Source organism: Schistocerca cancellata, chromosome 2 (genome assembly GCF_023864275.1).
Source record: "Schistocerca cancellata isolate TAMUIC-IGC-003103 chromosome 2, iqSchCanc2.1, whole genome shotgun sequence".
NCBI classification, from domain to species: Eukaryota; Metazoa; Arthropoda; class Insecta; order Orthoptera; family Acrididae; genus Schistocerca; species Schistocerca cancellata.
This window is the reverse complement of record NC_064627.1, coordinates 387,113,356-387,127,801: the sequence shown is the minus strand read 5'-3', so window position 1 is coordinate 387,127,801 and position 14,446 is coordinate 387,113,356. Positions and strand designations below refer to the sequence as shown.

The 14,446-nt window shown below is 39.2% G+C and overlaps 1 protein-coding gene and 1 long non-coding RNA gene across 2 annotated transcripts in view; one reads left to right on the top strand and one right to left on the bottom strand.

Moving 5' to 3' along the window:
* Nucleotides 1-14,446, top strand: part of LOC126161798 (fat-like cadherin-related tumor suppressor homolog) — a 367,143-nt gene that overhangs the window by 338,303 nt on the left and 14,394 nt on the right. The window contains exons 14-15 of the mRNA XM_049917888.1: nucleotides 7,431-7,621; nucleotides 14,166-14,280. Of these exons, the coding sequence (XP_049773845.1) occupies nucleotides 7,431-7,621; nucleotides 14,166-14,280 (306 nt within the window). The remainder of the gene's footprint in view (nucleotides 1-7,430; nucleotides 7,622-14,165; nucleotides 14,281-14,446) is intronic.
* The window catches only part of LOC126161799 (uncharacterized), a 64,815-nt gene that overhangs the window by 38,687 nt on the left and 11,682 nt on the right, over nucleotides 1-14,446 (bottom strand). The window lies entirely within an intron of this gene.

The window sequence follows — 14,446 nt, the reverse complement described above, 5'->3', positions numbered from 1 at the left end:
GAGATTAGCCTTCGCATACACACAGAAAAATGTGGTTTTTTTTTTTTGGTGGGGGGGGGGGGGGAGATATATATATTATAATTTTGGCATCAGTTATTGAGGAACTACAGTGATCATACTTAATGTTTTAGTAAAAATCAGTTCAGATCACAATAAATTATTTATTTTTAATTTTGGGAACTGGCTTGAGTCTATACAACAGTTTCCAGACCAAAGGTTCCAGATGACTTGAGAAGCCAGGTCATGGAGCTGCTGTGCAGTACTGAGTGATACCTATAATCAGCCACAGGTTTAGCCTGGGGGTGTGTGTTGGCCACTTACTGTTGTGTATTAATGACATGTAGATGATGTTTATAGTAACCATAGACATTTTCCAGATGATGCGTTAACCAGTAATGAAGAACCATCTGAAAAAACCTGCACCAAAGTCCAGTTGTATTTCTAAATTGTGCAGTGATTGGTAACTTTCTTTGAATGCACTTCAGTTTATTGGTAGACGCTTTGGAAACTGCAGTCTATCTACTTGTGGTTCCTATACCAAATTGAACTAACTGAAAATGTTAAACATAAATGAAGGTCAGCACGCAAGTGGTCACATGTTTGTTTGGCTCGCAGGAGTGTCTTGTGGAGATGTTGGAACATGTGAACTAAATTAGATAATTACAGAGGCATTTAAGTAGTCATTCTTACTTGCCAGGTAACCCTATTGTGTGTGTTTCGGTCCACCTGCTGCTCACAGGCACAAGGCCATGGCCCCATGCTACAGCCAGGATGCTTGACTGCCTGACACAGTTCCATAACATTCTGTGATCTCAAAGGAAACTGTTTCTCTTTCAAATATATCACATTGGTTTAAATCTGGACTTAAAGGAGGCCAGAAGAATCCCCATGATGGCACTGCTGGTAATAAAGGAACATCACATGATTGCTGAGTATTTCCTGTATAAAATGGGAGTACAGCATTAGCTGTATGGGGTGTTGCGCCATCTTGCATAAACCACTATGTGTTCATTGGAAGTTTGGTGCAAGAAGATGTAGCACAAAGTCATTTTCCAATGTTCTGTATCAGCCAACATTGATAATTTCATTGGAAAAACTCTGGTCTGATTTGGCCATGAGTGGATAGAGCTACCCACACCGTCACATTTTCCCCACGCATCGTTTTTTTCCTGAAAAGTTGATGCCCGAGGTCATTTCCCTTCCAACAAACTACCTTCTTCTTCAAATTTTCTTGTTAATAGGAAAATTGAGTACCTTGGTGGAGCCCAATGCATGTGGAATATTGCCCTAAATTCTCTTTGTGTTGCTGTGACACTTTTCAATGTAGCATGAAAGAGAACAGCCTTAACACTGCTGAACAAATAAACACCTGAGCTCAGGCACAGTGAAATGCGGAACAACGGCTGGTAATATTGCAGCAGCACAATCTGTACTGACATTTCCATGAAACAAAACACGTTGGAGCAAAATTTAAATGAAATACTACTAGAGTTACAATTTTTATTCAGTGTTAAAATATGTCAACTATTCATGTGCAGTCTGTACATTCACAGCAAATGACCAGAGTGAAGATTGGTCTTTCACCAGAAGAGGGGAAAGTTTAGCACAGCTTAGATTCAAATTGAATTGAGCTACATAAAGTGCTGTGTAGTAGCAATTCTTAACAAATATGTTTTGTATACTTATCTCTGTTTCTGCTACATATGCTGAAATTGTTCATCATTGCACTGAACATTTTGACACAGATAAACTGAACTTCAGTACACATTGGCAGCACTTTGTACTTAACAAGATCATAGTGTATGGTAATCTATATAATACAGTCCGCCTACATTCCCCCATCATTCAGTGCTTCTCAGCTTAAATGAAACAAGTGTGTTTGAGTGCCAAGGAACAAAAAAAAAAAAAAAAAAAAAAAGCAGTGTAATAGATTACAGGAAACTAGAATACATTCAGAAAGCCAGCAAAAATTAATTGGTTAAAAGGAGAGATGTAAAACAACTTCATAGAAATTGTAAGATAAAGAGGGAAAAGTCAACTTCAAGGATTTCATACAAGGCTTATCAGTGTAAGTTATACACTGAGGCACCAAAGAAACTGGTATAGGCTTGCGTATTCAAATACAGAGATATGTAAGCAGGCAGAATAAGGTGCTGCGGTCGGCAATGCCTATATAAGACAACAAGTGTCTGGTGCACTGGTTAGTTCATTTACTGTTGCTACAATGGCAGGTTATTAAGATTTAAGTGAGTCTGAATGTGGTGTTATAGTAGCCACATGAGCGATGGGACAAAGCATCTCCAAGGTAGTGATGAAGTGGGGATTTTCCTGTTCGACCATTTCACGAGTGCACCATGAATATCAAGAATCCAGTAAAACATCAAACCTCTGACATCACTGCAGGCAGAAAAAGATCTGCAAGAATGGGACCAAGGATGACTCAAGAGAATTGTTCAATGTGACAGAAGTGCAACCCTTCCATAAATTGCTGCAGATTTCAATGCTGGGCCATCAAGTGTCAGCGTGTGAACCATTCAATGAAACATCATCAGTATGGGCTTTCAGAGCCAAAGGTCCACTTGTTTACCCTTGATGACTGCGCAACACAAAGCTTTACACCTTGCCTATGCCCATCAACACCGACATTGGACGGTTGATGACTGAGAAACATGTTACCTGGTCAGACGAGTGTATCAAGTGGATGGACATGTACGGGTATGGAGACAACCTCATGAATCCATGGACCCTGCATGTCAGCAGGGAACTGTTAAAAGATGGTGGAGGCTCTGTTATGGCGTGGGGCATGTGCAGTTGGAGTGATATGGGACCCCTGGTAAATCTAGCTATGACTGTGACAGGTGACACGTACATAAGCATCCTGTCTGATTACCTGCAGCCATTCATGTCCATTGTGAATTCCGATGGACTTCGGCAGTTTCAGCAGGACAATGCAACACACTACAAATCCAGAATTGCTCCAGGAACAATCTTCAGAGTGTAAACACTTCCATTAGCCACCAAACTCCCCAGACATGAACATTATTGAGTATACCTGGGATGCCTTGCAACGTGATGTTCATAAGAGGTCTCCAAACCCTCATACTTGTACAGATTTATGGACAGCCTTGCAGGATTCTTGGTGTCGGCTCCCTCCAGCACTACTTCAAACATTAATCGAGCCCATACCACGTCATTTTGTGGCACTTCCGCGTGCTCGCAGAGGCCATACACGATATTAGGTAGGTGTCCCAATTCCTTTGGCTCTTCAGTGTATACTCTCCTTTGTCTGGCATTCTGTAATGTATATTCTTTCACATGACTGAAATATCACATTTAGTGTGAAGATACAATATACCTTTCTCTACTCAAATGAAGCGAACTGATTTCTGTATACTGTGGTGCATTTACTCCAATTTGAGTATTCCTTAACATATGCCCCTTACCCCAGACATCACAGATAAACTTTTGATACAAGAAATTATCAAACTGCATAGGGCTACGCACAGCACTTCTGAAAAGCAAAAAGCCCGCATCTCGTGGTCGTGCGGTAGCGTTCTCGCTTCCCACACCCGGGTTCCCGGGTTCGATTCCCAGCGGGGTCAGGGATTTTCTCTGCCTCGTGATGGCTGGGTGTTGTGTGCTGTCCTTAGGTTAGTTAGGTTTAAGTAGTTCTAAGTTCTAGGGGACTGATGACCATAGATGTTAAGTACCATAGTGCTCAGAGCCATTTTTGAAAAGCAAAATGTGGTAAAAGCAATAAGTCATGATCTCTGAAAGAAACTGTAATTGGTGTTATATGGACAGATGAACTGAAAATAAAAGTGTGTGTGTGTGTGTGTGTGTGTGTGTGTGTGTGTGTGTGTGTGTGTGTGTGTGTGTGTGTATGGATCCAGTGGCATAAAAATTATGTCCACATCCAAGTCATCTGGGAAAGACTAATAACTGACTTAAAACTTAAGTTTGGCCAGCCAGGAAGTCCAAGAAGTAGTAACTTTCAAGAGAAGTTGCTGAAAAACTTACAGAAACATTTTTGTAGTGAGACAGACGTACTCACTCATCGTTGCCCAACCGAAACTGCTAAGGATAGAAACTTGAAATTTGGAGAGGGTGTTGATCTTATACTGCAGGTGTTATTTGAGAAGGGATTTTTCGAAATTCCACTCCTAAGAAGGTGAAATAAGGGAGGAAATATTTTTTGAAAAAGTCACTATTAAGGCAATTTTGAAGCTAGACCTACGAAAATTGGTATTTGTTTTTCTGTTATAAATAAAAAAGACATTTTTCAGCACTTTTGGAAATTTAACCTCTGTGGGGTGAAATAGTGGTTGAAATGTTTTATGAAAATATTTTAGTGTGAAAGTATTTTTAAAGCTAGATCTGTGGAATTTTAAATTTGGCTTCTCATTTAGAAGTGAAATGGCACATGTTTAACTGTTTTTGGCAGTTCAACCCCTAAGAGGATGAAGTAGAAGATGAAAATTTTTATGAAAATATTTTGTTATATTAAAAAATTTGTAAAGCTAAACCTATGAAAATTGATATTTCGCTTTTTGGTTAGATGTAAAGAAAAATGTGTTAGGGGAATTTTACCACAATAATGCAAAAGACATGATTAAAAAAAAAAATGGACTCCAGCTACCACAATCGCTTTTTGGTCACAAGTACATTTCGAAATGACCACGCTTCTGTGGCTGGGTGGCTTGTGGCTTGGAAGAAGGCAGCTAGTTTGCTGGGTAGTAATGTGAGAGGTAAGGGTGGTGATGCATTGTTGTTAGATCAAGAGGGAAGGACATAAACTCAAGATGAAGTGGGTGTGACAAAGCATCTCTGTACTTCCTCTCATTTTGCCATAAGCCTCCTTAAATTGATTTTATTTTCGTTTTTTGCTTAATTACAATTACCATTAACATGCATGCATGTAATCTGCATTTCCATAAAAGAGGAAGGCTGGCCCTCAGTCTTAAGGAATACAGCACTACGTCTAATTTTGTGCTTAGTTTTGTGTATGTAATTAAGTTCCTGATTTATTTTGACCATTTCTAGTTAATATCTTTTGGTACAGATCATTATAGGGTGAAATCAGTAATTGTTTCATGTCTTAGATTCTGTTGTTTACTTATAAATAAATATAAATTCTGTACTAATTATAAACATTTGAAAGAACAAGAAGTAGGGTTCTTAAAATATTTATTTGGCTCTATTCAAAAACATATTAGCAAAGCCAACCCTTAATTAATTCCAAAATAATTACCAGGTTTGTCAAAAGTATTGTTTGTATAGCTGTATCCATCAATTTCATTATTTAAATAAATAATTTGGCCTAACCTTTGTGGTAGAAGGAACTGTTAAAAAGGAAAAAAATTTCGAAGTATTCAGTTAATTGGATGAGTTATGTTTTAATTGTAATTTCTGTAACTTAAACATCGAGCAAGGTATAGTTTCAGTGCTATTATTGTGAGGATATATAAAGGATCGATTTTTGGTCCCATGACAGTCAGTCACTCCATGGCCGATTTTCAGATGTGAAACATGTATTGGTTATATTAACAACAATGCATCAACTTAACACTGGAACAAGTGTAACACAAATAGGCCATGTGTTAGAACAATTAATCACAATTCCTGTTTAATTTATTTGAAAAATAGTGTCACACATACCATATTATTCTGCAAGAACTGTGTACTGTGTGGCTAGGTTTACACTGTTCATAGATGTTCAACAGCAAACTATTGTAGCAGTATGCTGATGTTGCCTGCAACCTATTAATGAGGCTTATCAACATTTACCAGTAGTGAACTGGCTGTATAATTGTGCAATATTGCAGCATTGTGAACAGTGAAAGTAAAGAACTGGGTGAACATCACATGGGATGTGCATTGGGAGGGGATGGCAGCATGCAGGAGGGTGAAGCCTTTGGGTGAAGGGTGTGGGGACAGTGGGCTACCGAAGATTGAGGCCGGGACAATTACAAGAGCGAAGGATGTGTTTAGAGAACAACTCCCATCTGCACAGTCCAGAGAAGAAGCTGGTGGTGGTAGGAAGGATCCAGACGACCTAGATTGTCAAGCAGCCATTGAAATTGAGCATATTGTGACATCAGGTGGTCAACTTTGTTATTGGTAACAATTTGGTGGAGGCCATTCAGATCCATATTAACAGCCATTTGTAGTCATACCGACATAACAAGCTGTGCACAGTTTGCACCAGAGTTGGTATGTGACATGGCTGCTTTCACAGGTGGCCCAGCTTCTGATGGGATGGGATAAACCTGTGACAGGACTGGAGTAGGAATTGCTGAGTGGGTAGCTTGGGTGGGTTTTGCACCATGGTCTTCAATAGGGGTACAGTCCCTGTGGCAAGGGGTTGGGAGTGGGTGTAACATAGGGATGGACTAGTTATGGGGTGGTTGGGTGATGGAACACCACCTCAGGTGGGGTGGAAAAGATTTTGTGTAGGATGTCCCTCATTTCAGAGCATAATGAAGAGATATTGAAACCCTGATACAAGATATGGTTCAGATGTTCCAGTCCAGGGTATATTTGGGTGGTGAGGGGGCATTTCTTTGTAGTTGATTCTTGGGCATGATGGGAGGATTGTGAGGGTGTGAGAATATGGTACAGGAAATTCTTTTGTTTACTAGGTTTTAGGGGTAGTGCCTGTCTATGAAGTCCTTCATGAGGCCTTCATCATATTGGGCAAGGGAGTTCTCTTCACTGCAGGTACATAGCCCAAGGGTGGCTAGGCTGTAGGGAGGGATTTTTTGGTGTGGAAGGGATGGCAGCTGTCAAAAAGCTGATGGTTAGTGGGTTTAATGTGGGCAGAGCCATCAGAGAGGTGGAAGTCACTGTCCAGAAAGGTGGCATATTGGGTTGAGGAAGACCAGATGAAGTGGATGGGAAAGAAAGTGTTGAGGTTTTGAAGGAGTGAGGATAAGAGGTCTTGGCCCTGAGTCCATGTCATGAAGATGTTATCAGTGAACCTGAATCAGACCAGGAATGAGAGTTTTGGGAAGTTAGGAAGGTTTCCTCTAGCTGACCCATAAGCAGGGTGGCATAAGTACTTAAGCATTCTGCTTTTCAGTGAATGGCCTCCTTTAATACGAAAGTATTTATTTGAATATTATTTTTATAAGAACTTAGGATCAGCAGTCATGATGAACAGTAGACATTTACATTCAATAATATGTATTGCTTACAATACTGGCTTTCTTAGCTCCAAAAGCTATAGCACCAGTGAATTTCTTAATTGGTTTGTTTATTAATTTTTCTCTGGTTTGTCTTCTTTCTGTTCTGGTAGTTCGTAGCTGCTTCTCACCAGTACAAAAATTTTCATCTGTTTTTCTTATTGTCATTTGATATTAGGTATTGTGTTCTTCCTTACTGAAAAATATGTCAACTGCTTGGAATATTAGTTGTTGTTTTACTTGCAGAATGACACTGCTCAACTTGAAGTCTCAGTTCTCAATGTGAATGATTGGGACCCACGATTTCGATACCCACAATATGAGTTCTTTATATCGGACTTGGATGTTCAGCCAGGAGATGTAGTTGGCATTGTAGAAGCTGCTGATGGAGACAGAGGAGATACAATCACATTGAGTCTGAAAGGACCAGATGCCAGGTATGTTGAATCTTCTTTGAACTCTTGCACAATATTATAGCAGAAACATTTGTGGCTTGCTAGAGAAGTATCAGTTGCTGACATTGTTAAAATATAGCTGTGCTTAACCTCACAGTATTTTGATGACTTATCAACCTTAACTCCTTTTGCTAGACACTATGAACATCATATGCAGATTGTCTCCATGTCTGGAGTGTTCTAGCTGTTCTGCGTTTTATAGGGAGATTCCATTCCAATTATTACAGAATTTGTCTGCACAATATCTGTACTCCCACCCAATGCAGAACATCCAGATAGATATGATACACAATATTCATTGAGATTTTGGAAGTGTAGATCTATAACATCATACAACAGATATTGTATTTGTGAGTTAGCATTATATGGGATGAAAAGCAAGAATTTATAGATGAGTACAGATTTGTGCTATGAATTACAGCTTTCTTTTTATCTCTAAACCTGTTACATTCATTTATTTTGCACAAAGTATGGTTTATCTGTTACTGTGAGTATCCAAGCCATTGAGGAGAAGTCAAGGCTTAGGCAGAGACATATTTATGGTTGTTGATTGCTTGCGTTAGTTGTGAGTGGAGCAGGGAATGATAGCAGTGATGGAAGGTACCTTCTGTCATGCGTTGTATGGTGGCTTGCACAGTATTTATGTAAATGTAGATTTACAGATCATATATCTTTGTGACAAAGGCCTACTTGATTAACAGCATCTGGTCTCTGGGGATCTTAATTAGTGGAGGGGGGGGGGGATGATGGGATGGTGGAATGGGGTGAGTTGCTGGGGGTGGGGTGGTTGTGGTGGTGGTGGTGGTGGTGGTGGTGAAGATTATGGGGATGATAGTGAGGTAGTAATGGAGGTCGTGGTGACAATGGGGATGTTTGTTGGGGTGGTGGTGGTTGGGATGGTGATAGCAGTTATGTTGGATAATGGTGGGGATGGGTGTGGTGGTGGTGATTACAGTCGTGTGGAAATTTAGATGACTGAAACTGTGGGAAAGGAGATGTACTCCAGAAACAGATCTTCCCCACAAAGTCCAAAGGATCTAGAATTTGTTACAGTGTGCAGCAAATGGGTAGTTGAACTTCAAAGTATATATAATTTGACAGTGTACAGATTTGCAGACACATGGTTGGTTGTCATAGTTGCAAAGAACACTGCACAGTGATTGCAGCACAAATGAAATGAGAAATGGTTGCCTTTGTTTTGCTATAAAATGTTTGACTGCACTGCAGTAGAAAGTGGTGGATGATTTTGCATATTAACTCTCTAAGGACAGTAGCAAGAGTGGCATAGCAGTGGACTAGGATACTGCACAAGTTGGGTGAGCAACAGAATACTATCTTGATTGATGACACCAGAGGTTTCTCTCTCTCTCTCTCTCTCTCTCTCCCTCTCCCTCTCTCCCTCTCCCTCTCCCTCTCCCTCTCCTAGCATACACCTCATTGCACGGTTCCTTGCACATCCATCTTCTACTGTCTCTTCATCCGTTCCTCCCAACCTCCAACACATTTCCACATGGTCCTCACTTCTTCTTCTTCGGCACTGCAGCCTTTGGTGGGCCTTGGCCTCCTCAATAATCTTCCTCTGTATCTCTCTGTTCTCAGCTTTTTTCTTCCATTCACAGATCCCCATCTTGGCAAGGTAATGCCAGCACATTTTCCATCCAGCTAGGTCTTGGCCTGCCCTTCCATATCGTAGAATACAGTCTGGCATTTATTATTCGTTTGGGCATCCTGTCTTCTACCATCCTCTCCAATGTATTCTTTGAGATTTGATAAGTTTCACTACATATTTCCCTTGTATAAGCTCTTGTATTTCATGGTTGTATCTCATTCTCCAACCTTCTGCCTCTCTCACAAGCCCATAGATTTTTAATAAGATTTTCCTTTCAAATGCCCTTAGCTTGTTACTGACTGCTTCCGTCACTGTCCACGTTTCTGTTCCATATGTGGTAACAGGTCACACAAGGGAATAGTATACTCTCAATTTAGTTGTTCTTGTAATTAGTGTTCTCGAGTATAACTAGTTTTGCATAATAGGTTTTGTTTCCTGCTTGCATCCTTTCTTTAATACATTTTCTCATACATTATCATGGGTTAGGGAGACACCTAAATAATGGAAGCACCTAACAACTTTGAGCATTGATCAGATATCTTCAGGTTCTGTGGTGTTCTTCAAGCTTCATAACTGGACATAACCATATATTCTGTCTTGCTTTCATTTACAATAAGTCCATTTCTTGTTCCTTCTGCTTCCATTTGTCCATATGTTTCTTTAAGCGATGTTACATCCCTTGTCACGATGGCAATATCATCTACATATTTGCATATCTGGCTGGACTTTGTCATTATTGTTCTCCTTTATCTACTTTCATGGTCCTCACTGGTTGAGTGAAAAGACATTGGAATGGGTGCTCAGTTACACTTTCAGTGTGTGTTTAAAAGATACCACCACAGATAAGCTGCAGGATGCAGCTGTGCAATAGGTTTTGTTGAGCAAGCAATTTCTTTGGCTTTGAGAAGGCCTATAACACTCCTTAAAGGCACAATATCACAATATTCTCTGAGAAAACCCCAGGTCTCTCTCTCTCTCTCTCTCTCTCTCTCTCTCTCTCTCTCTCTCTCTCTCTCTCTCTCTCTCTCTCTCACACACACACACACACACTCACACTCTCTGTGTGTGTGTGTGTGTGTGTGTGTGTGGGCGGGGGGGGGGGGGGGGGGGGGGGAGGGAGGGAGACCTTAAATATTCTAGCATTGTTTTTTATTGTGCCTGTTTGCGACTTAATGCCTCCTCTAAGTACAAAGTCTTGTTTTTTAATTTCTTTATCCAGACAATTGGTCATCTTGGTTCAATCTTGTAAATGACATGATGTCTGCAGTAGTTACTAACAGTGTTACATCTACAGTAAGAAACTCGAACCAGTTAAATTTTTTTTGTGGATGCAATTTTTTTCTTTTCCCTATACACCAGCTCCCAATGACAATTAGTAGGATGAAGGAATGGGCATTAAAAAATGCTTTAAGTTTTCAACAGAAAATTGGGGAATTTTTTAATCATTCTGAGTATTTATAAGCTTTGAGGACTTACAGTGAGTTACCTTGGTGTAATCGTTTTTAATCAGAAACTTCTTGTAGCTACTACAAATGAGACCTCTAAATTTGGTCTCTCAAATTCGTAGTACATAGGGGGAACTTCTCTTACTTGCTGCAGTTTTATAGAGCTGTTGTTAGATCCTGGCAATAATCACCGTTTTTCTACAGAGTTGCCACCATGTTCAGCCATTTATCTTAATGGTTAACCAACGTTTCTTGTTTCCTTTAATGGATAGGCGCCACCAATGAAGACAGCCACTGCTGAACACTGTATTTTGCATTGCATCAAAGCGCCTTCCTTCAAAATCATGTTTACAGTTCAAGAACGAATGGCAGTTGGAAGGTATGAGATTGGGGCTGTGTACGCCAAGTGATCCATCTGCTCCCAACTGAATTGTGAGATGAGGTTGTGAGTGACACCAGAAAGTGGAGACGTGCATTGTTATGAAGCAACACAATGCCGTACTGAGCATTGCAAGCTTTTTGTTTTGAATTGTGCCTTAGTTTCACAGTATTGTACCCCACTGATTGTTTCACCTCAGGGAAGGAACTCAAGAAGCAGAATGCCCTGTCTACCCAGAACACAGTTTACATGATTTTTTGTGTTGACAACATTGTTTTGAATTTTTATTTCTCGGGAGTCATGAATGCCTCCGCTCCATCAACTGCTGTTTTGTTTCTGGAGTGAAGTGACAAACCCAAGTTTCATCACTAGTCACAATTCTGTTACAGAATTCACTCCTCATTATATTGGGTAAGAAATATCGAAGTAATGCCAAATCAATTCATTTTGTGATATTCACAAGCATTTTCTAATCCCAACAGGAACACAATTTATGAAAATTTAAGTCATTTGTGACAACCTCATGCAAAATAATTTTTGGAAATTTGTGGAAACTCATCACAAAACATTCTTGTTGTGAAATGTCTGTCTTCACAAATTTTCTCATTCACTTTCTCAACCAAGCAGTCATTGTTCTCACCCACTTTCTCACCTTTCCATCAGTCATTACATTTTCACCATAAATATCTACAAGTTGACAGTAATGAATTTAAGCTCTCGTAACGTTCTTCATGTTCAAAAATCATATTAATGATCACATTTCACAGTTGGCAGTTTCAGATATTGTCTTAAACATTTTGAATGATTGCTAACAAATGTTAGCACAACACAATCTGGCTGTTAATGGCGTCAGTGGAAACGCTGTGAACCAGAGAGATGAGTGTGAATGTGCTGTATTGTGACACTAGTATTGCAGTGGTGATAGAACAAAACAGTAGTTACTTTCTGGACATGCTTCGTATGGATGCCCTGTGTACAGATTCATTAGAACGTTATACTTAGAAGTAGTGGTTCAGTGTACTATGAGGGAATTAGGCTGGCCACAGGGATATTTATGACCAGTCTCATCCCTAGCCTATTTTTTAGGCTTGTGAGCTGCCACTGTGAATTTAAATGTGGGAGGGGTAGGGGAGGTGCTGGTGGCTCTTCTAGCAGAAAGGTGAGCATAGTATGTATTGCACAATTTGATGTATTGTCTGAAATTCAATGTAACTTTTCAGGATGGAAATTTTACATTTTTGTATAACGTGGAGGCTGACTCATCCATTATTTGATTAATTATCAGCAAGCACCAAAACAAATTGTACAACTTCTGAAATTCTTCTGTGGAGTGGGAGGAGTTGTGCAGTAGGTGTTGTTCATTAAATTCTTTGCAACTATCATGTGGGGAGATGCTGAAATATTTTTGTTGCTGAATACCTTACTCCTTCTTGTGCATCACTAAAAAAAGGCTGAGTGATGAATAGAGTAAATCACTTTTCCATCTGGTATTATATTTATGAATGTTGCTGTTGTTTTCAAATTGTGACTGACTGTTGACAATAAACTTCATAATGCACCATGAGGCCAGCAGTGGCTTGTGAAAAATTTTATCACTGTACTACAATATTTAAAAAATAAACAGATCTTCTTTCACTATATCACCATGACTGGTGGACTTATTATTGTAAAGATATTAGCTGTAACTATTGCGCTAAGATCAGTCTACTGACTGGAAAAGGACCTCTTTTGCAGATCATCTGCAGAATTTGCTATGTTGCTTGCACAATACTTTACGCACACTTTCAAAGAAAACTACTGACCTGGTGCTGTGAGCAGCATGGCGCACTTAGCACCAGCAGGGGTGATGTCACATCAGACCATGTGCAGTCAAAAACGGACAGGTTGCTTCCCTTCTCTGAAATGATCATAATACAGCTGACCATCCTTCCAGCACTCAACACTACTTTCTAGTTATTTCAGAGAGAGTGCTACAAAACATTTTTTCGTCCATTTTATTTGCATACCAGCATACATTTGAAGGGAAATAGCATAATTTTAGTGAGGTATTTCCAGTGTGCTGTGAGCACATGATTACTGGCCACCATTGTGTGAGGCTGTTGTCACTATGGCTAATTGTTTAAAGAGCTATCTACAAAAGTTCTAGAGTCGCATCACACATTATACTTGCTGCATGTGTCTGTGCAATCTACACAATTTTTTCCTCAATGACAGCTTACACCAAAATATGATGCCATAAGACATTAGTGAGTGAAAATGGGATACGTAGATAACTTTTTTTTGTTAAAACTTTCTGGCAGCTTAAAACTGTTTTCTGGACTGAGACACAAACTCAAAACCTTGCCTTTGACTGACAATTGCTCTACCAACTGAGTTACCCAAGCATGGCTCATGACTCGTCTTCACAGATTTACTTCTGCCAGTTCCTCATCTCCTACCTTCCAGACTTCTTGCTTATATTGAATTACTTTCTCTTCTGAACTGTCCATGCCAATCTGCTGTGTGGCTTCATTGAAGTGACCATTAAATGCATTGGATACCTGGCTGCTATCATTTATTATTTAGTTGTTTTATTTAACAACAAATTCCTCATTTGGTACTCACTTTTGAACATACGTTTACAAAATTTGTTCAATAAATAAGTGTTCATATTTTAACAAAATCTACAATATAATTAAAGAATATGCAAGTAGAAGTTAGTTGATAGCATCTATTCTGTGTACAGCTTCTATGTGTTTGATTTGGCATTTAATATCAATTTTTAAATCATCATACTTTTGAACCACATCAAACAAGATGTTGATGTATTCAATATAAAATTATTGAGTTTTAAATTAACTAAATTTAATTTCATTATTAGTTCATAACACATCAAATTAATGTAACAATCTACCTGATAAAGAGACAATAAAAATTCCATTATTAAAACATATTATTATTATTATTATTATTATTATTATTATTATAAATACTGGCCTTTGAGAGATAGCTATCAAGTTATTATTTTTTTCAATTTGTTAACTAAAAAATGGAGCACACTGCTGTTAAGCCTCTTTAATTAATGTTGCAGTGATATGATGATTTTCATTCCAGGGTGTTCAGCATCAATGACAGAGGAGAAATATCCATTCAGGATATCTCAAAACTGAACAGTAGTTCAGCACATTTTGTAGCAGTTGCGAGAGATTCAGGAATACCACCAAGAGAGGTTAGTACACTATATATGTACTTATTAACTTAATTAGTGATAGCAGTTGAAGGGTCAGTAATTGTGGTACATTTCACATTCCCATTTTGATTCTTATCATGTTCTTTCACTTTCAACCTCTAAACAATAAGCAGGGCAACTATTGCCTGTGCCCAGTACCCTCTTC